Source organism: Antechinus flavipes, chromosome 2, assembly GCF_016432865.1.
Source record: "Antechinus flavipes isolate AdamAnt ecotype Samford, QLD, Australia chromosome 2, AdamAnt_v2, whole genome shotgun sequence".
Lineage (NCBI taxonomy): Eukaryota > Metazoa > Chordata > Mammalia > Dasyuromorphia > Dasyuridae > Antechinus > Antechinus flavipes.
Window position 1 is genome coordinate 175,783,452 of NC_067399.1, and position 20,295 is coordinate 175,803,746.

At 35.5% G+C, this 20,295-nt stretch overlaps 1 protein-coding gene across 2 annotated transcripts in view; it reads left to right on the forward strand.

Annotated features, from left to right (window-relative positions):
• The first annotated feature begins 1,406 nt into the window (after window positions 1-1,406).
• Window positions 1,407-20,295, forward strand: part of FERMT1 (FERM domain containing kindlin 1) — a 54,366-nt gene continuing 35,477 nt past the window's right edge. The window contains exons 1-4 of one of the 2 annotated variants that reach the window (XM_051975949.1): window positions 1,407-1,827; window positions 5,405-5,572; window positions 15,622-15,855; window positions 19,264-19,410. In XM_051975949.1, the coding sequence (XP_051831909.1) occupies window positions 5,422-5,572; window positions 15,622-15,855; window positions 19,264-19,410 (532 nt within the window). In that variant the 5' untranslated portion in view covers window positions 1,407-1,827; window positions 5,405-5,421. Of the gene's footprint in view, window positions 1,828-2,127; window positions 2,420-5,404; window positions 5,573-15,621; window positions 15,856-19,263; window positions 19,411-20,295 lie in introns of those variants that run through there. The other variant, XM_051975948.1, reaches the window with a different exon arrangement.

A 20,295-nucleotide genomic window follows, 5' to 3' on the forward strand; every position in this document is an offset into this window, starting at 1 on the left:
TGTCTTCTCATTTCTCTTCATTTGAGTCATTTGATTTTGTTATTTTCACTTCTGATTTTTTGATGTGGTTATTCTCTGTATTTACATTTAGGTGGTTATTGTGCATATTGTTTTCTTGGCTCTACTTATTTCACTCCACATCAATTTATGTAGATCTTCCCATGCTTCTCTGTATTCATTATATACATCATTTCCTACAGCTCTGTAATATTGCATCATGTTCATATACCACAACTTGTTTATCACAACTTGTTTATCCATTCCTCAATTCGACGATATCTCCTCAATTTCTTAGTCTTTGCTATCATAAAAAAGTGCTGCTCTAAATAATTATATGTGTATATGGGGAATTAACTTCTTACAGATAGCTTCCTTGGGATATAAGGATATATAGATTCTCTAACTGAAAGGGTATAGAAATCTTAGTCATTTTATTTGCCAAATTCCTGATTACTTTCCAAAATTGATCTTCTTAGTCTCCAGAATTTAGTACAAGGTAGGAACTTAATACATATTTATTATCATTGACTATTGACTGTAACAGTGGCATTTCTTGTTGTTATTTATAAAGTACAAAAACTGAAGCAATTTAGTCTTTTCTTTAATTTCAACATCTTTTACATTTTGTACTGTAGACCCAGCCATTAGACCTCCTCTCATTTTAAAGTTACTGTGACCAAAATGTATACTGTTATATTACATAAAATTTTTATTTTAATGTAATAAAATTATTTCTTTCTTTTATCCTAAGATTTATTTTATCCATTTTGTTAGGTGTTCTTTAAAAAAAAAAAAAGGCACATTTGATAATAAAAGAACATCATATCCACAGCCAGTGATGGATAACTGTATAGTGAAGATTAAGCAAGCTAGGTTTCAGCTTGTCATTAAAAGCAACCTAGTGTTATTTTATAATTTGCATTAAATGGAATTTCTCCTTATTCTAACATTAGTTCAGAAGTGGCTACCTGATTACTATATCTTTGATGTTAAAACACCACACTTTGTAATATTAATAGAAAATGAGACACTACATGAAAATGATCTTGCAAGCTGGATTGATTTAACAGCCCCCAAATAGCCAAAAGTCAGGGTAAACTCCATCTGGCACTAGATCAGATCGTCAGGATATCTTTAGAATTTGACAGATCATTTACTAATCCTGAAAAAAAGAGTGAAGTGGTAATTAGTGACAAAGATAGAACAGGGATGTCCAGACTTAGCAAATTCACCAGATGAGCCATAACAGGAAATTTGGAGTCATTACTTCATTGGAATTTTTTTTTTGGTGTGGGGAGGGCTGTTAGGGTTAGTTGACAAAGCAGTGGTACATTTCCCTCTTTTGTTGCTTCCCTCCAGTCTGAAAAGGACTACACCCCACGTTAGGGTTGGGACATTATTGGGGGGAGGAGTATTACGTCATTTTGTTACTCAGAAGGATCTTAAATCATCTTTCTTTCCCACCCCTTCAACGTAAGTCTCCTGGATGTGAGAATGGTCATTTGCCTTTTTAACACATTTTTATCTCAAGGAAGCGAAGTCTTTGAACAAGAGTGAAGTCAGCGGCCAAAAAAAGAAAACAAAACTGGCTTTTGAGACCCGTAGAAAAAATCCAGCGGAAACCTGTGGCTGGAGGGTGAGCAGAGTACAAACTTGAATCATCAGGGTGCATCTCTGGCAAAATTCCAGAAGCCCAAACCCGACGCCCCAGGATCTCAGGGAGAAATTTGAAGGAGTCAAGCGGAGAGAACTGCTTAATGCAAGAGGGACTGGGACGATCACGTCCAATCCAGTCTTTCATCCCTAGTTGTAAATGAGGTTCTTGAGGTTAGTTTGGCTATCCAATGTCCAGAATGGAGTCTGAGGAAGGCGCCTCCTCCCTCAGAGGAATGAGACTTAACACGTCTGGGGCTGGGCTGGGTTGGGCGGTATGGGTTCTCTCGTGACCCACCCCTCTGCTCCCCGAACCCTGCAGGCTAACTTTTTGCTAGAAGGGCTGGGGAGAGGAAAAGGGTTTGCTTAGGGGCGGGTGTTACGCGGAGGGAGGTCCCGGGGGCGGTACTGCGGCTGCTCTCCAAAATGACCTGTAGTTACCTGTCGCGGAACAATCTGAGACGGGCCGCCCGGCCCCGCCAGACTAGGCGGGCTTTGCTCCTCAGAGTTGCTGCAGCTTTGCTGCTTTTACTGTGCGCCCAGTTGGCATCCTTCCTGGGACGCTGACCCAGCCTCCCTAGGACCAGGGGGCGGGGACACGAGGGCAGTACCCAGGACTTCTGAGCTCCGCTTGTTCCCACCCTCCCAAGCCTCCTCCCGAGCCCCAGGGAACTGTGCCAAACTTGGGAAGCTATCTCCCCCTCCGCTCTCCAGGAGCTGCAGCTGAGGCTGGGAGGCAAGAGGGAACAAGCCCACAGGAAAGGAGGTGAGCTCTGAAGGGGAGACGAGACTCCTTTTGGGGTCAGGAGGCTTCAGTGGGGCTGGGGTGAGGGGAAGGGATACCGTTTCCCCGGGACTGCTGCGTGGTCTAGCAAAAAGAAATCCAGATCCTTCCTAAGTCTGCCCCGCACTAGTCGTATGATCTTGGGCAAGTCTCTTCCCTTTTTAAAGAATCTCAATTCCCTATTAAATTGGGGGGCAGGAGTTGGATTTGATGGGCCCGTTCGGTTCTAGCTACGATCTTATACATCCCTTAACTTTCATTGACTTTTATAAGTTTAGGTGCCAGCCTATACTATCTTCACCCATTGCCCTTCAAACAAGTTAGCTAACCATCCCACCTCAAAGATGAAAATAAAATATAGAGATCTCTTTTTTCTCCTCCTACTTTCCCAGTGAACGGAGCTCGCTGATATCTCCGAACTGGCCTCCCCTATTTGCATGGATACCTTCTGGTTTGGAGTATCTCTTCCCCAAGATGTGGAAAAAAGTAACACTTAGGGTTTTGTGGGAGGGAGGGGGCTTTTCATCACTTTTACGGTGAACACAGGTGGAAGGTGATGGGCTCTTTTCAGAAGCACTTATACACAGGATATGGGGAGTCCCTGCCATACTTATATTTAGAGTGGATTTGAACTACTCTCTTCTTTTATAAATGAGGAAAAGGAGACCCTGAAAGGGTGACTTTACCATGGTTCACACAAGTTTTGAGAAGAATCAAGGTTTGAACCCAGAGCCTCTGATTTCAGATGCATTGTTGTTCATATACCACAGTCTCCTATTTTTGTTTATTTTCAATCCCAACAGTCCTCGGGTCAGTTATCTCAAAAATTGTTTGCTATAACAAGTAACAACTTGCATGGAAGAAATTATGTTCAAAGTTCATTCAAAAATGAAGGCTTGAGAGGAAAGGCTAGAAAAGGAATGCGGGGGAACCAGATTTTCTTATTTTAGATTGAAATTGTGTTTCAATAAAATAACCATCCCTTCCATAAATCGAATGTTTGTTTCCCTAGACTGAGAAAAGAAGGTCAGAGGGGAAAGTTCTCACTAAATCACCACAGTACTTTATTTGGTTCTTTAAATGCTCTACTAGAGAAATAACGATCTGGATTCAATAGAAGGAGCATTTTTGTTAACAAAAAAAAAAAAAAAAAAAAGATTAAACAAGTACTGTTTGTTAGCTTAATGTGAAGTGTATTGAAGACTTCTCCCATATAAAGATTTAATCAGTCCTGGCAAAGTCAGACCTAAAGTTGAAGAACTTTTCCATGAGCTTTCCCTCCAAAAACAAAATTATATTCAATGGAGTAAGTTGTACATTCATTTATGTGAGAGTGTGTGTGCATGTGTATGTTTATAAATGTTACCTAATATGGCTTTCTCTAAGATCAGGTGATCATTTAAGATACACAGACTACTTAGATTCTGACAAACTATTTTTTTAGTCTGCTCTTAATAGGGGAGCTTCACTATAATTATCTTTGTGCATATTTGCATTTGTGAACCAGTATGACTACTAAATTATGTTGTTTTTTTTAAGTCCTCATGATTTCATGATAGGATAAAGGTAGTGGTTCTAAAGGAGAACAGAATACTTGCTAGTCCTGATTTTCTATTTTATGATTGTGTATTTTGAGTGTTTTTTTGGGGGGGAGAGGGGGGGGGTGAGACTACTTGTCCTTAAAACAGAAAAAAAAAAAAATTCCCTTCACTATTGAATCCTTAGCTTCTTTCAAAGCACCGCTCAGAGACTACCTCCTTCAAAATAACTTTTAAATTCCATCCTCCTTTCCTGCTTCCACCCTCCAAACCCAGTTGTTAGGGCCTTCCCTTGAAAATGACCTAGTAATACTTCTTATTACTTTGTCTGTACTTTGTATCTATTTGTCCAGCTACATGCTGGAATTGTCTGGTTTTATTCTATCCCCTTGGCCTTGCTTACAGAAGGTGTTTAATAAATTCATATTGAACTTAAGTGTTTATTTTTGTTGTTTTGCACAAATTTCTAATTCATATGGGCAAAGGCTTGTGGAGAATACCATATTTATTGAAATTTGGTTATATGCTTAGGATTTAAAAATCTAATATATTTAAATCCTTCGGAAAGTATCTAGATTGTAAACTCTGGGAGGGCAGGGATTGGCTTTTGCCTCTATTTGTATCCCCTGTGTTTATAACAATCTCTGTAGTACTCAATACTATTAGGAACTTTTTTAGTAGAAAAGGAGTGTGATTAGATTCTTCTCACCATGAGACCTGAATGTGAAGGAAGAGTAAATGGAAGGTAATCTCCACTAGAAGGCAACATAGAAGGAAGAGAAGAAAGCTGTCTCTAATTTTGAAATGAGCTGTAGAACAAGAATGGGTTTTTAAAGAGATTATCTCACATCCAGTTTTAGTCTAATGAGAGATATTTAGAGTAGAGGGAGTAAAGAAAGGAAGGAATATAATTGATCTATAACTTTATGGGCCACATGGAAATCTAGCTTCATGATAATCTGGGATCTTTCAGACTAGGATTGGACTGCCCAAACTAGAGCAAACCCCTCAATTCCCTCCAAATTAATTTAGACATAATTCTTGCTCTCAAGGTGCTTCAAATTGGGGACTGAGGGACAGCTAGTAAAATAGTGACTATGTGCTAGATAGTATATATCATACTAGAGTTGAGAATTATGGGAGGAATCATAGCTACATAGGAATCATAGAGAAATATTAGAAAAGAATACACATGAAATAGTCAGCCATTATTTGAAAGAGGAGGATGGAGGAATAGTAAAAGATGGTTGTAGATGCCCTTAAATTAAGATTCCACATTGAATATTCTGAGTTATTGGGGACATTAGAAAAGTTGGTGAGGAATTGACAAGCTTGGAGGGGCAAATTTGAAAAATTGAAAAACAAAGAGGCCAAATTCTCATACTTTTTTTAAAAATACATTATCTTGATTTTGATTTTGATTTGGCAGGTTTTTGTATTGCCGAGATGTTTTCTTCTAGTGACTATGGAACCGCCTCCTGGGAGCTTATTATCCGTGTTGATCACCACTATGAAGAAGAACAAAAAGAATTCACACTTAGAGTATCTGGAGACTTGCATATTGGGGGAGTCATGCTCAAGCTAGTAGAACAAATCAGTAAGTTAATTTTAATGTTTTCTAAAATTTTCACTCTTTCTCCACATGCACAAATTAGAAAGGTCTTGATGAACAAAGTATACTTTTCATTTCTCACTTGATCATGTACTTTATTTCTTATGTGTGTAATCAAACAAATGAACAGGCTATATTGTATTCATCCTCCTGTGCTCAATAGTTTAACAGTTTAACAGTATTTCACAAATGTGGGTACTCACTAATGGCATTGATTAGTCAATGACAAATAGTTGTAACCCAGCCATGCCTTTAAACCTGTAAAATCATAATTTGTACAGGGTCCCTAAATAGTATTATTTCTCTTATACTAGTTAGCTCCAGACAGTGTTAGTAATATCACTTCTATTAGTCATAAAGATAAGGTCTGATAACCAGGTGTTGTCTGATTTGATTCATGATGATCTGTAGTTTTTTTTACAACATTCAGAAAGATTTCTGTTCAAGTAGAACATCAGCTCTGGGCTGCCTCAGCTACTTATGTAATCATCAGTGCCCCAAACCACTCGTCTGTGCCTGTTGAAGTTTTAATAGGAATTGCTCACATGCACACAGGAAAGAAAATTGGGCCACAGGTATGTAGAGGAGAGTAGCAAACATATTGTTTATACTGCCAGTGATTTCATCATGAATTTTGCAAGCAAGCCAAAATTCAGAGTTTGGAGAATGTAATGAAGGCAGAAAATCGAAACATTAAGCAAAGTGTGTTCTAGGCTGAGTTATCTGCCAAGTAATGATAAAATTTTTAAAATGCAGCCTAGAGAAATAGAAATTAAACTTACAAATGATAGCTGATAATGCAACACTGTGGTGGGCACTGCTTATTTAGTTTAGTCTCAGGTGAACAAACCAGTTGTATAAGCAAAATAAAGGATTTTAGCCCTCTCATGTATTCCCACCCTTACTCCTCTCCACTTCTGGGGACATTCTAAATTATCAGTGTATGTCCTTTCAAATAGTTTCAAGACAGTTCATCATAAACCAACTTTAAAGCAAATTCCTTTGTTTTGATTCAAACACAAGTGTTAAAGGATTTCATGGAGATTCTGATAATTTAGTTACAAAGCTCTTTTAAAAGAAAATGTTAGAGAAAAATATCAGCTTACTCATTTACAAAGTAGTCAAGTGGTCTAAATAAGAAGTTACACATTTACAGAAAGTTAAAACTGATATTATAACAATAGCCTTATATTTATATAATTTATATTTGCTTTTAAAATAATGAGGTTAATGCTATTGCAACCTGTGTAGTAGATTTTGGTAAAGACAACTGGATGACCTCCAAACCTCAGGATATTTGTTTGATTTCTGGAACTAAGTACATTAAGTAGCATCCTCAAAAATGTTTGGTTCCATTCTCTGTCATATTCATCTTTCTTTTTTCATTTTTCTTCTTTCTACTTACGCCTTTATTCTTCCATTGGCACCAACAGTCAGCCAGTCAACCAGTGAACATTTATTAAGCAGCTTCTACACTCCAGGCACTGGAGTGATAGGATTACAAAAAAAAGGCACAAGACAGTCTCTGCCTTTAAGGAGCTCACAGCCACAGCTTTTATTGACTATACTCAATTAGCTTGCTGACTTCTGTTCTAGATGACTATAATGCTAATTTGGATTTGAATTGACAGATTTAGAATTGATTTGCTGAACAAATATGCTTTTTCACTGTGATTTCTTCAATTCAGTGACTAGATTCATAAAGTCAATGAAATGTTAAGATTCTGTTTTAGATGACACTATTGAGTCCTTTTGGTATTCCCCTTGCCATCCATTATAAAGAGTTGGCTCCATAATAGAACTATTTTTATTTAATCCATATTCACAACTATCCATAAGGCTTTGAAAGGCAAACTGAAAATTGTTTTATGCTTCCTGTTTTCTGGAGAAACTCTTTTATCTCAAATGATTTAATTGAATTGAGAGAGGATGCAAAAGGAATTACTGTGTTTCAAAATTTTAATTCATTTATTAAGCAACTACTTTATATAATACACGGTGCTAGATACTGGGAAAAATTGTTAAGGTAGGTCCCGGTACTCGTAAAACTTTACAGTTTAGCAAGAAGACACAAATATGCATAACCATGCATCATAACATATACAGATGTCACAAAGAATATTGTAACTCTGTGCAAAGACAGGAAGAGAAGCTGTTTCCAACTAGGGAGGAGTATACCCCAAGAAAGGTTTCCTAAAGGATGTGGCACATCAACTGGGCCTACAATGATAAATATCTTAAAATATAAAGCAGAGAATAAGGCAAGTCTTCCCAAATGTACAGAACAGGCAGGTGGTCTGAACAAAGATAGGACAAAAAAAGTGGTGAAAGTATTTTATAGGATATGGAGTAGTCTATTGTTACTGAAATGTAGTGTAAGTAGAGAACTTTGAATTCTAAATAAAGAAGGAATTTATCTAATGGGGAGAGTTTTCTTAAAAATTTTCTTATATTGAATATATTGTAAGATATGTTTAATTTATTAGTTTTGCTAAACTTTTTTTTCCTCTTTTCAAATTCTCTATTACAGAGCATAGTTCTCTGGGGAAGGGAGTGGAGAGGGAAGTATTTGGAAATAAAAGTGATGTAAAAGCAAAATATAGCAACAAAATTTTTAAACTAGCATAATGAGTCATTTTTCAAGACAGAGTCCAAGATTATTCACAAAAAATAATGATGTTCTACTTACTGAATAGCTACACAAGTAGAACCTACTTGTTCTAACTAGTCATACAATGTTTGAGCATATTGTTCTCTCTTTTCTTTTAAAGTAAATCGTTTTCTACTTCTCTTAAATTATACCCACTTTTTAAAAAAATCTTGATTTGTTTAATCACCTCCACTTATGACCCATTCTTAACATCCAGTTGGGGGAGCTAGATGGTTGAGTAAATAAATTACCAGTCCTATACCAGAAGGACCTGAGTTCAAATCCAGCCTCATAAATTTACTAGCTGTGTGACCCTGGGCAATACTAATTGCTTCAGAATGAAAGAAAGGAAGGAAGGAAGGAAGACCTAGTTACTACAAATACTAATTATGAAAAATTTTAAATGCTAAAAATAAATTTATATTTTATCCTTGAAAGAGTAGAGACCTTCTTGAGTAGGGAAGTCAGAGATGAGCTTTAAGAATACCAGTTTTATAGTTCTGTGGAAGATGGAAGTTAACATGTTATTAGAATAATTAAAAAAAAAGATGATGAGGGCACAGCTCATTGTGGGATCAGTGGAGAAAAGTTAACTTGATATAAAAGATTTTGATGAATCAGCACAACTTGGCAGCTGTTTGGGTATTGAGGGTTAAAAGAGTGAAAAGCCCAAGGATGTGAATTAATGAGTGGGAATATTGTGGTACATATAAAAGAAAGAGGAGGATTAAGAGGAGGAGTGGGTTAAAGGGCAAAAAGTGTTACATTTTTAATATATTGAATTTTAGATGCCTGTGGAACACTGAAGGGAAAATGTCAGCAAGAATTTAGTAATGGTACAGTGTTGGAATCCTTACTAACTGCTAACCAATTAGAGTTATCTAAATGTAACACAGGTATCTTATTAAGCTTGGAGCATTTTGCAGAGAGTCTGAGACTGAGACTGAGAGAGAGAGAGAAACAGAGAGACACCACACAAAGACAGAGAGACACACACACACACACACACACACACACACACACACACACACACAGAAAAAGAGTGATACACAGAAAGCCAAAGTCAGAGATAAAGAGAAAGGGATGGGGTTCAGAAGCTGGGGACAATTAGAAGAAATACATATTCCAAATTTCCAGCATGGTTCTTTGGAGACTTTAGGGAACTCCTTCTTGGGTGAGTTTGTGTTGTGATTTAGTTCAGATGGATCTGAATCGGTCCCTGTTTGGGTGCCAAAATGTGGTGAGCTTTTTCTTCTCAAAGCGCAGCCAGGTGATAAAAGTTCAGATCTTTTATTATCTCCAATATAGCCCGGTTAGCTTAGAGGCCTATCTCTCTGCTTGGTTCCAAGAGCTCTCTCCAAATGTCACCAAATCCAAAGGTCTGGTCCTTCAGCCTCTGCCTCTGCTTTTCTTCAGCCTCCAGCCAGCTCCATTCTTCATGTCATTCTGGTGAAATCTCTCAAAGTGCTCTGTGTCTGTTTCTTTTATCCAAGAGGGAGGAATTGTGGGATACGAGAGAGAGGGATTATGGGTTTTCTCCCATAGTGCTCTCTGGCCCAATGAGCTTTAAGGGAGGTGTAGAAAGTGTACTTTGTGAAGCTAGCATACTTGTGGACTCCAGTGAGTAAAGGTGTGAACACAAGCCTTGTCTTAATTAGTTCTACTTAGTACCTTGTTTCAGGTTCTGCCCAAAACATCTTCTTGTAAGATTAGATCAACTCTAATTACTTAGCAGTTAGTAAGGATTCCAACAGTACAGAGCTAGAGCTCAAGAGATAGGCAAAGAATAAATATGTATATTTAGGTATCTTCTACATTAAGATGATCACTGAACCAATAGAAACTGATTAAATCATAAAAAGTGATGAAGAAAAGACAAGGGGGTCCTCCATAGTATCCTGTAGTACATCTATCCATAGTGATCCAACAAAGGTGACTGAGAAGGGAGAATCAGGGAGGAATAAAAAATGTACGGAGAGAATAGGATTAAAAAAACAATTCCAGGAACTGAAAGATGAGGACTGTGAAAAGGCCTTTTAATTTGTCAATCATTGGTGACCTTGGAGAGAGCAATTTCAGGTTAGTAGTATTGTAAGACAGATGACAAGAAGCTGAGTAGTGAGGAAATGAGGATTTTTCCTAGAAGTTTGGTTGTGAAAGAGATGAGAGAAATAGTTTGAGAGGGATTGTAAGAGTTGAGTCAAGATTTTTAACGATAGGAAAGATTTCAATGCTTTTGTAGATACAGAAAAGTCAATGCTGAGATTTAGAATACAAAAGATTTGTTCAGTGGGTTTTTTAACTTTTCAATATAAAGTCCTTTATACATTGTTAAGTCCTTTCAGTCCCATATGGGATTTTTTGGCAGACAATGGTTTGCCATTTCCTTTACCAAATGATTTAAAAGATGAGGAAAATGCAGCAAACAGGATTGAATGACTTGTCCTGAGCCACACAGCTGGTAAGTATCCGGGCCAGATTTGAACTCAGAAAGATGAATCTTCCTACTAGGTCCAGCACTCTATCCACTGTATGACCTTGAAAGAAAAGGGATCATCAAAATGGAAAATCTTGAAGGAGTGTGGGATCAAGGGCGGAAGTAGAGAAGTTGACATTGGCCAGGAAAAGAGACACCTTTCTTTTTGAGCCCAAATGAAAGGAAGGGAGAATGGGGGGATTTTGAAGGGATTTAAGATGTAGATTTGAGAAAAGGGAACTCATAGTGGGTGATTTCTGTTTTCTTTGTATCTAGTACTAACAAGCATCGGGGAGAATATTTTTAAAAAGCATAACACATGGTGGCTACTCTCTAGAAGTTTACAGTTCATTTGGGAACATGACATCTGTTAGACAAATAAGTAACAATACAAGGAAGCATGTGGTTTAAAGCTAATATGAGGGGTGGAGACAACATGTACTATGAGATTTTGGAGAAGAGAGAAATCAATATGTTAGAGTGATCCAGGAAGCACTCATGGAGAAGGTGAAACTGGAAAGATATCCTTAGAGAAAAGAGAGAGCACAGAGCATGTAGGAGGTCATTCTAGGTGAGGGGAATCAGTAAGAGCAAACCAGCAGAGAGTCAGAAGCCATGATGGCCTATTCAGGGACTATCCCTCTTAAATTTCATTAGACGCCTCACTTGATTGAAGTTATAACTTTAATGTTATGGAGTAGAGGGAGATAAATTTTAATATGCAGGGAGGATACAAATTATGGATAGGCTTTTAGTGCTTATATTTCATCCTACAAGTACAAGAGATTCCTAAGCAATTAAGTGTTTTATAAAATCTGGCAAAAACATATAGGTTCAATCAGTTAAAGAATGGAATGAGGTCAGAATCCGGGTTATCATTTATGTATGAGGTGTTGCAGCAATACCCTAATTATGAATTGATGAAAGTTTAGACTGACTTGCTGGCAATAAGAATGAAAAAGGAAGGACTAAGTGTGAAAGACATATCAAAGTAAGATATAATAAATTAAGATATAATAATCATATCCCCTGCTAACTGTTCTGTCTTAGATGGGGCAATAATAATCTCAGTCATTAATTAAATATAATCTTAGCTCAGGGCCAATGGTCAAAAGCAGAGATGACTGGTTAGATTGTTGTTTAGTTTCAGCCACGAGCAGAACCATAAACTGTAAAGGAGCATCAGAAGTTACTAAAATTTAGAAAATACTAATAGCTAATAGGGGGCAAGTAAGTGGCACAATGCTGGGTTTGGAGTTAGAAAGACTCATTTTCATGAGTTTAAACTCTATACTCAGATACTTCCTATCTGGGTGACTCTAAGCAAGTTATATAATTCTCTTTGCCTCATTTGTGAAAGAACTAGAGATGGAAATAGAAAACCAATCCAGTATTTTTGCCAGTAAAACACCAAATGGGGTTATGAAGAATTGTACACGACTGAAAAAATGACTAAACAAAAACAAATAGCACTGAAAAAGGAGATGGCAACTGGAGCAAAAAATGGCAAATTACTCAAGTATCTTTGCCAAGAAAACGATGGCCATTATGATTCATAGGTTCATGAAGAATTGGACAAAACTAATGGACTGAACAACAATAGCACCTTGGTTCCTTTTGCAGCATAAAAACAAATTAGTATCACCGAGTTAGCAAAGATAATTAATTACAATAATCAGTTCCTCCCTATGTCATAGGCTCCAAATAGTGACCTGTTAGATGGTTTTGTGTCTCCAATTACAAGAATTCTGTCCTCTTCCCAAATGAATTTTTCCTTAAAATTTGGAGGGACTTTTGTTACATGACCCAAAGTAAAACACAATCAGTTTAGCCAGATTTGCGGGGGAAGGATTAGAGGATGTTCTTAATTTTTTTCACCCTGAAAATGTAAGTAGGCCAACTGACATTACCAGTTTTTATTACAAACTTCTACAACATTACAAAAATAACTGGCATTTATATAACACTTTGAAGTTTGTAAAGTGCTTTATGATATTGTCTTTATAACAACCCTAGATGATGGATGCTAAATGCTATTATCATCCTATTTTACAAAACAAGACATTAATCTAAACAGAACTGAAGTGGCTTGCTCAAGGTCACGTTACATAAGTATTTGAGACAGAGGAATGATACCTAATTGAGTAGGTCTTGTAGGTTTCTGAGCAAAGAGATAGCAAAAAGAGAATAGTTTGTCATCATGTGAGCAATAAATAGGAGGTAGTAGAGACTAGAGTCAAAGAGAACAGATAGTTCTTTTCAGTAATCCAGAGATGGGATCATAGAGGTATAATTGATGAAGTTGGCAGAGTAAATGAAAAGAAAGGAGCAAATGGGAAAGCCTTTTCCAGAGAAAGTAACAAGAAGTGAATGACAGGAAAACAAAATTGACTTTCAGGTTTCAGATTTCAAGATAGAAGAACAAAATTACTCTTAACTGAAATAATGTGATCAATTGAAATTTGCACTATTGTTGGCAGTTGGAATAGTATAACATTGAGTTTATAGGCTATTTATTTGTACTTTAATTGGAGATGATTAGCAATTTCTTGCATCTCAGTACTGCTAGGTCACATTTTTGAGAAATAAATAATGTTGGTCAAACGTAGAGCCATGTTTTATTATACTATCTCAGAGGTTAACTGTAAGGAGAGATTTGGCATTGTATCATGAAAAATTTTCTTATCTAAGTGCTTCCTCTACCAAGTGGTTGGACACTGAAGATGAAATTCAACAACTATTAATTTTTTTATTGGTAAGAAATTTTTTATAAGACACTTAGAGAGAAGCCATATCTTATTGCACCTATAGGAAAAAAAAGAGGAGTTTCTCATAAGAAGTTATTGAGGAAGAAGAAAATCTATAAGATTTATATTGTTTCCTCATTCTCCCAGTTTTTATCCTACCTTTCTCTTTAGTCATCTCTGCGTGATTATCTTAGGCAACATCGGGAACATAGTTTGCAAAAGCCTAAATTGCCAAGTTAAAAAACATCTGAATTGTTGCAACTGTGAGACCAGATCTCAGTTTTCTAAGTTTTGCACAATGATAGTAAACTATAAAATATTCTTTGGTTAATTTTTCCATTCTCTACCTCTGGCATTTGTAATTTTGTGGAGGAGGGAAGCCAGTTTTAGTCTCTTTTCATTATAGATATTAGCAAAGGGCAATACATTGCTAATGTTGCTCAGTCAAAGAAGCTGCTAAGCCAGTAGCAAGGTGAAGATGGGAAAGGAAGGGGTGGGGGTGCTAAGACTACTCATCGTGTCTTCTTCAAATAAAAATATAAATTTCTTATTTTTACCTTTCATCAAAACAGCAGCATCTCTATGTCCTTTTAGATTATCAACAATTCTGAGATTAAACTTCTGTTATTTTTTTTAATTGGCAGAGAGATAAACTAAGGACAAGCTAGTTAGTTTAAAAAAAAAAAAAAAAGCTGAGTAAATGGGGGAGGGGAGAGGAGAGGGTGCTGCAATAGGTGGGGCAGTAGATAGAGCACCAGCCTGGAAGTTGGGAAGACCTGAGTTCAGATGTGATCTCAGATGCTTGCTAGCTCATTGTCTTTTAACCCTGATTGTCTCATCTTTGTATTCTCTTATCTCGGGATTCTCTCCACTAGTAACAGAGTTAGAAGAGAAATCAGGTTTAAGGAAAGAGCAACTTCTTTCTTTCCCTTACATACCAAAAAATGATTACAGATAACAAAAACCTGGAACCATGTTTGTCCCCATTTATTTCCATTCTTTGGAGTAAAAAAATGGAAGATATCAGACAGTGATATTTTGCTCCATTCAGGATGAGCTGGGAGGAAAAAACTATATTATCTAAAGAATAAAAAAAATTCCTACAGTAATTTTGTTTAGGGGTCTTGAAGGAACTGATGGGAAGATACAAATCTAAAAAACTCTGTCAAATTGAAAAATTGATGCTGAGTCTAGTGACTTGTGTCATTGATCCCAAGACTCATCCTAGCCAAGTGGGAGGGAGCCTTATAACTAGGTTGTTCACAAAGTAATATACATGCTTTAGCCATGGCAGCTCACAGAAGCTTTTAAAGTGTGGAGCAGTTCTTTGAAGGAAATGACCCGCAGTAACTGGTAGCACAAGTCCTTAAATCATTGAAGTAAGGGGCAGTTTGGTTTTCCACATGGAAGAGTTTTCAAGGTGAACTTTACCTTGTCCACTTACCTCAAAAAAAAAAAAAAAGTTTCCTTTGCCACAGAAATAATTAATACTTTAAAATAGATGGTGTTTCAACATCTGTCACTCATAAATTCTGTAATTATCTATGTATTTTGAATTATCATTTTGTAATTTCTTACAGAAATTCTTACATCTATCAAAATGTATCTGTGAATTTTTGTTTTAATTGGTAACTTATTAGATAAGTTGGTGGGAAAATAATGCTAATGAGATCAAAGTCATGGGTCTTTGAAACCTTTTTGAGCTTTATCTTCATTACTTTCTCAAGTAAAATTGCCTTGTAATTTTAACTCTAGCTAACCATTTCACAAAATGCACATTCCAGCTTTGTTTATTGCCTGCATATATAATGACAGCATGATCTTGAATGAATCATCATCTTAAGACCTCCTCAACTGTAAAATGAGAGGGTTGTTCTTGATAACTTCTGTAAGGTTCTTTTCACAATGAAATCTATGATGATTGTGCTATGTCAAACATACTATTAAGCTAGGACCTATTGAACAAGTATATAGGAATAGCTGTGAACAAGTACATCATTTCTACATCTAAGCATCTTATTGTTATCATTGTGACAAAAAAAATCCTTAAAGTTTGGCATTTTGGTTGATTTTCTCATGTAATAAAATTGATTTTGAAATTACCCTACTCTGTGTTTTTTAATTACCTGCCATTTTATTCATCATGTTTTTGTACTTGCAGATATACCTCAAGACTGGTCAGATTTTGCTCTTTGGTGGGAACAAAAACATTGCTGGCTTCTAAAAACACATTGGACTCTGGACAAATATGGTGTCCAGGCAGATGCAAGGCTGCTTTTCACACCTCAGCATAAAATGTTATGCCTTCGCTTGCCAAACATGAAAACTGTGAGACTAAGAGTCAGCTTCTCATCTGTTGTATTTAAAGCTGTTGGTGATATCTGCAAAACCCTTAGTAAGTACATTTGGAATGCATCTAATCCTCTGAAAATCTCTTACTAAAGGAGGACAAGAATAGTATATCTACTCTATACTTTTCAAAAACAACCTGAGGAAAATGCAGGCACTAATAGGAGAGTGGTGTCTGTCTTTTTCAAGTCTTTTCTCACTTTCAACTTCTCCCTCTCTACTAGATCCTCTCCTCTGCAGACTTAAAAAGATTTCTATTTCTTTGACTATCTCAATTTATCTAACTTTTTACTAGCTACTTACTTTTTTACCCATTTCCAATTTCTGTTCTCACCACTCTACTAAAACAGTTCTCACCAAAAACATTAATTATATTCTTATTATCAATCTAATGGATTTTTTCTTGCCTTTGACCTCTTTGGAATTTGATGCTTTAGACCATTTTTTCTGGTTAACTTTTACTATTCTATCTTTATAGCATAGAATTTTTAGGGTTTACCTCCCACTACTCTGTTCCTTTTCTACTTTCTTAGATGACTTCTTATAGTCCTGCCCCTTAAACATATGTATTTTCTAAGGTTCTATCATAGACCCTCTACACTATTTCTCCCTTGTTGATCTTCACTGTGCCTTCCTGGTGCCTTCAAAATGCACATTTCATTTCCATCCTTAAACTCTCATTTTACATCTCATTAAATATCATCCCATAATTCTCCTTCCTTTTGTGACAAAACTCCTTGAGAGAAATATCTACAGTTAGGGTCTCTAGTTCTAACCCCTTTTAACTTTATCACTCAAATGAAACCACTATCCAGAAATATCTTAATTGCAAAATCCAATGGTTTTTTCTCAATTTCATTCTTCTTCAAAACTCTATAGTCCTTGACATCATCTATAACATTTTTCCCCCTGGATATTTGGTCCTCTCAGACTTTTTGTAACACTATTCTTTCCCAATTCTCCTGCCTTACTAACTGCTCCTTCTCAGTCTACTTTGCTAGATCTTCATCCAGGTTCATGCCCGATAATTATGGATGTTCCCCAGGACTTTTTTTTTCAATTTTTTTTTTTGTATCCTTCTATACTAAGGATCAGTAAACTGTGACCTGTGGGTCAAATCCATTCATTACCTGTTTTTAAAGCACAACCTCAGCTAAGAATGGCTTTTACATTTTTAAATAAAGTTTTATTGTAGTTAAAAGTGAAAATTCTAGACTTCATTTATAGACTGTAATAAAATAGATGATGAGCTTTGTTTGACCCTTAGTCAATAGTTTTGTCAGTAGTTTGTCAGTGTCTGCTTTATACTGTCTTTCTTGGAGATCTTAACAACTCCCATGGATTCAATTATTATCTCTCTATAGATGATTCTCAGCTCTCTTTACTCTAGTCCTAACTTTTTTTCTGAGTTCAGTCTCTTATGACTAGCTACCTTTTGCATATCTGGAACTGGATGTCCATTGGCTTCTTAATCTCAACATATTAAAATAGAGCATTGTAATATCACAATTACTTCATCAACACTTCGCTCTATTAATTAGCTCTATCTACAGAAGTCATTTGTGAAATTTTTATTAAATCATCCCAAAGAGCTTTGAGATACAAATTTTCAATTATAAGTTTATATATCTGTCATGTTGATTGATGCTAGTATTAACAATCATTTATTAAGTATTTGTTATGTGTAAGGTACTTTTCTAAGTGCAAAGGATACCATTAACAAAAGACAAAAATCACAGGCTCTCCAGGAGGTATAAATTTTACACAAATGCTCTTCCATTACAAAGGGACCCACAAAAGATGGGTAATCTACTCCATAGACATTTTTATATTTTGCAATTAGCAAAGAATGTGGGAGGACTATATATAAGGGCCTCAAAGAAAAGAAAAATATGGCAATTTAGTTTATACCAGTCATTTTAATAATAAAAATCAGAAGTGCTAAAATTATTTTCAACATATGGGAATAAATAAGAGACATGAAAATTATCCTCTAGTTTTCAATAAAATACCAATGAGTCAGAACCCATATTTGAAAAGATTGCACATTCCATTTACTCTACTAAAATAAAAATCTTGCAGAAAATAACAGGGTCAACAAACAATGAGACCAATTGGACTTTTTTCCTTAATAATTTTTTTGGTGGTTCTGACTTAATTTTGCTTTTAAGGTCCTCCTTTCAATATATAATTGATATCAGATCATTATAAATAAACAGTTGATTTAAGTATAAATTTGATTAAGGGTACCATGAGAATGATTTTTCTTATAATTGAGAGGGGAAAATGAAAAAGTACATACTAGCCATATTATAGTAAATTAAATTTATACTAAATTATAGTAATTATGGTAAATTAAAATTGAAGTGAAATGAAGTGAATTTATAGTGAATTGACATTGAAAAAAAAAGAGAGAAGTCCTTATAATTCTGAATTCCTTGTTCAGTACAAATGCAAATCAATTATTCCCAATATCCACTGAGGAATTAGCCTTAAAGTAGTGTGTGGATGTTTTAAACATACCCCTGAATAAAAGTAAAAGGACAGCATGACTTCTCAAGAAACCCATTAAGTCTTAAGAGATTTTGTTGTTGGGATAGAGATAAAGGGTGGTTCATAGAATGTATATGGAATTCTGTACTCAGTTGAGGAGTTGAATACATCATAGATTTGTTAAGCACATCAAAAAGCTTCCTTTATTTCTGGGTCATTATTTTCTCTGCCATTTCTTTAAAAAAAATTAACAATGGAAAATTGATATTCAGCCCAATTATTTGTATTTTGAACAGCTGAATACGTAATTACCTAAGCTTCACTCAGATTCATTTCACAGCATAAGGTAACCTCATGCAGATCTTTTTTTAAATCTTTATTCCATCTTCCCCTACCAAAAAAAATTAATTTACTTTTTAAGGACTTTCTGAGCAGTGATGATTTTGATTGAGTAAGCTTTTATTAAAAGGTCTGTTGTATGCAGAACAGAGAATACACTGGGTACTAGAACATTTGGAGGGCTATATAAATTTGAGCTATTGTGATTGGTGGCATTATTAAATAAGATGTGTCCCTGCCCTCATACAAATTACACTCTGGCATAAAAAATGTATGAAATAATGCATGATGAGCTTATTAAAAAAGTATTTGTCAATGTGAAAAGTTGTGGGAGTGGGGGGAGATTACTATTCACTATCAGAGGTTTCATTTGAAACCAACATTTGAATTGGGCTAGATAATAATTTAAAAGATTACTACAGCAATGTGGAAGTTGGGAACAGTATAAACAAAAATATGGTGACAAGAAAATTCAGTATGTTAGGTGACAGTTTGTTTGGAACACTGAATATTTAAATAGAACTATTATGAAATAAAATTAATCATGATGAAAGGAGCAAAATTTTACATTTTTAAATTGCCTTAAAATCTGAATGATAACTTTTTTTTCTTTGTTCTTAAGATATTAGGAGATCAGAAGAACTCTCTTTGTTAAAACCACCAGATGATTATTTTAAAAAGAAAAAGAAAAAAGAAAAGAATAACAGAGAACCTATAATTGAAGACATTTTAAATTTAGACAACTCTCTAACTATTTCAGGTTCTTCAGGTAAGACTACAAAGTAATGCTATATTTGTATTTACGGTATTTCTTAAAATCAAGAAAAGAAATGATTCTTCTTTCTTACACTAAAAAAAAAATTGCTGTACTTAGAAAATATCTCAATATCTTTGAAATAAACTATTTCTAATTTTCTCTAAATTTTTCAAAGCACTATTTGACAATTTATTTAAATGCTATTATTTTTCTAACAAACTACAAATACATTCAGTGGCATAGCTGTAAATTGGAGAGGTACCAGTCAAAAATTTCAAAGAGGTCTTGTTTACCATTTAATAATTATAAAATGAACACGCTTCTCTTTCCCTTACAATACAGGGGCTAGCTACTTGGGCAGTATTTACTCCTAGGGAAGAAGGGAGGAGGAAATTTGTAGCTCCCCTATGCAAACCAAAGCCAGGTGAGTTATTAACACAAGCCAAGTACTAATCTTCAGGAAGGGAGTATTTAATTTAAAGAATTTATCTGGAATGATTATGGTATGTAACTAAAAAAGAGACTTGAAAATCTCTGCTAACATTGTAAGTTCTCCTTTTTAAATTAGTATGTAGGAAGTATTTCCCCTTCTCTGAAATCTGAATGTGTTCGCTTGGGACCTTTTCAGCCTCTGAGTCACAAGCCTTTCATGATCTCAGAAGATACTATACCTATCCATAAATCCTATAAATGCTTTTTATCTACATATGCTTAGGGACCATGATTCATAAAATAAATTATTTGAATTTTTAGAGTTTAAAATATGAAAATTGTTTTGGTAAAGTAGGGTGGCACTACAGAGAATTCATTTTAAGAAGATTTGGCTTCTAGGTAAGCATCTGAAATGTATTGGCTCTGTGATCTTGTATTTCTCAGTGCCCTAAACCTCTCAGACTG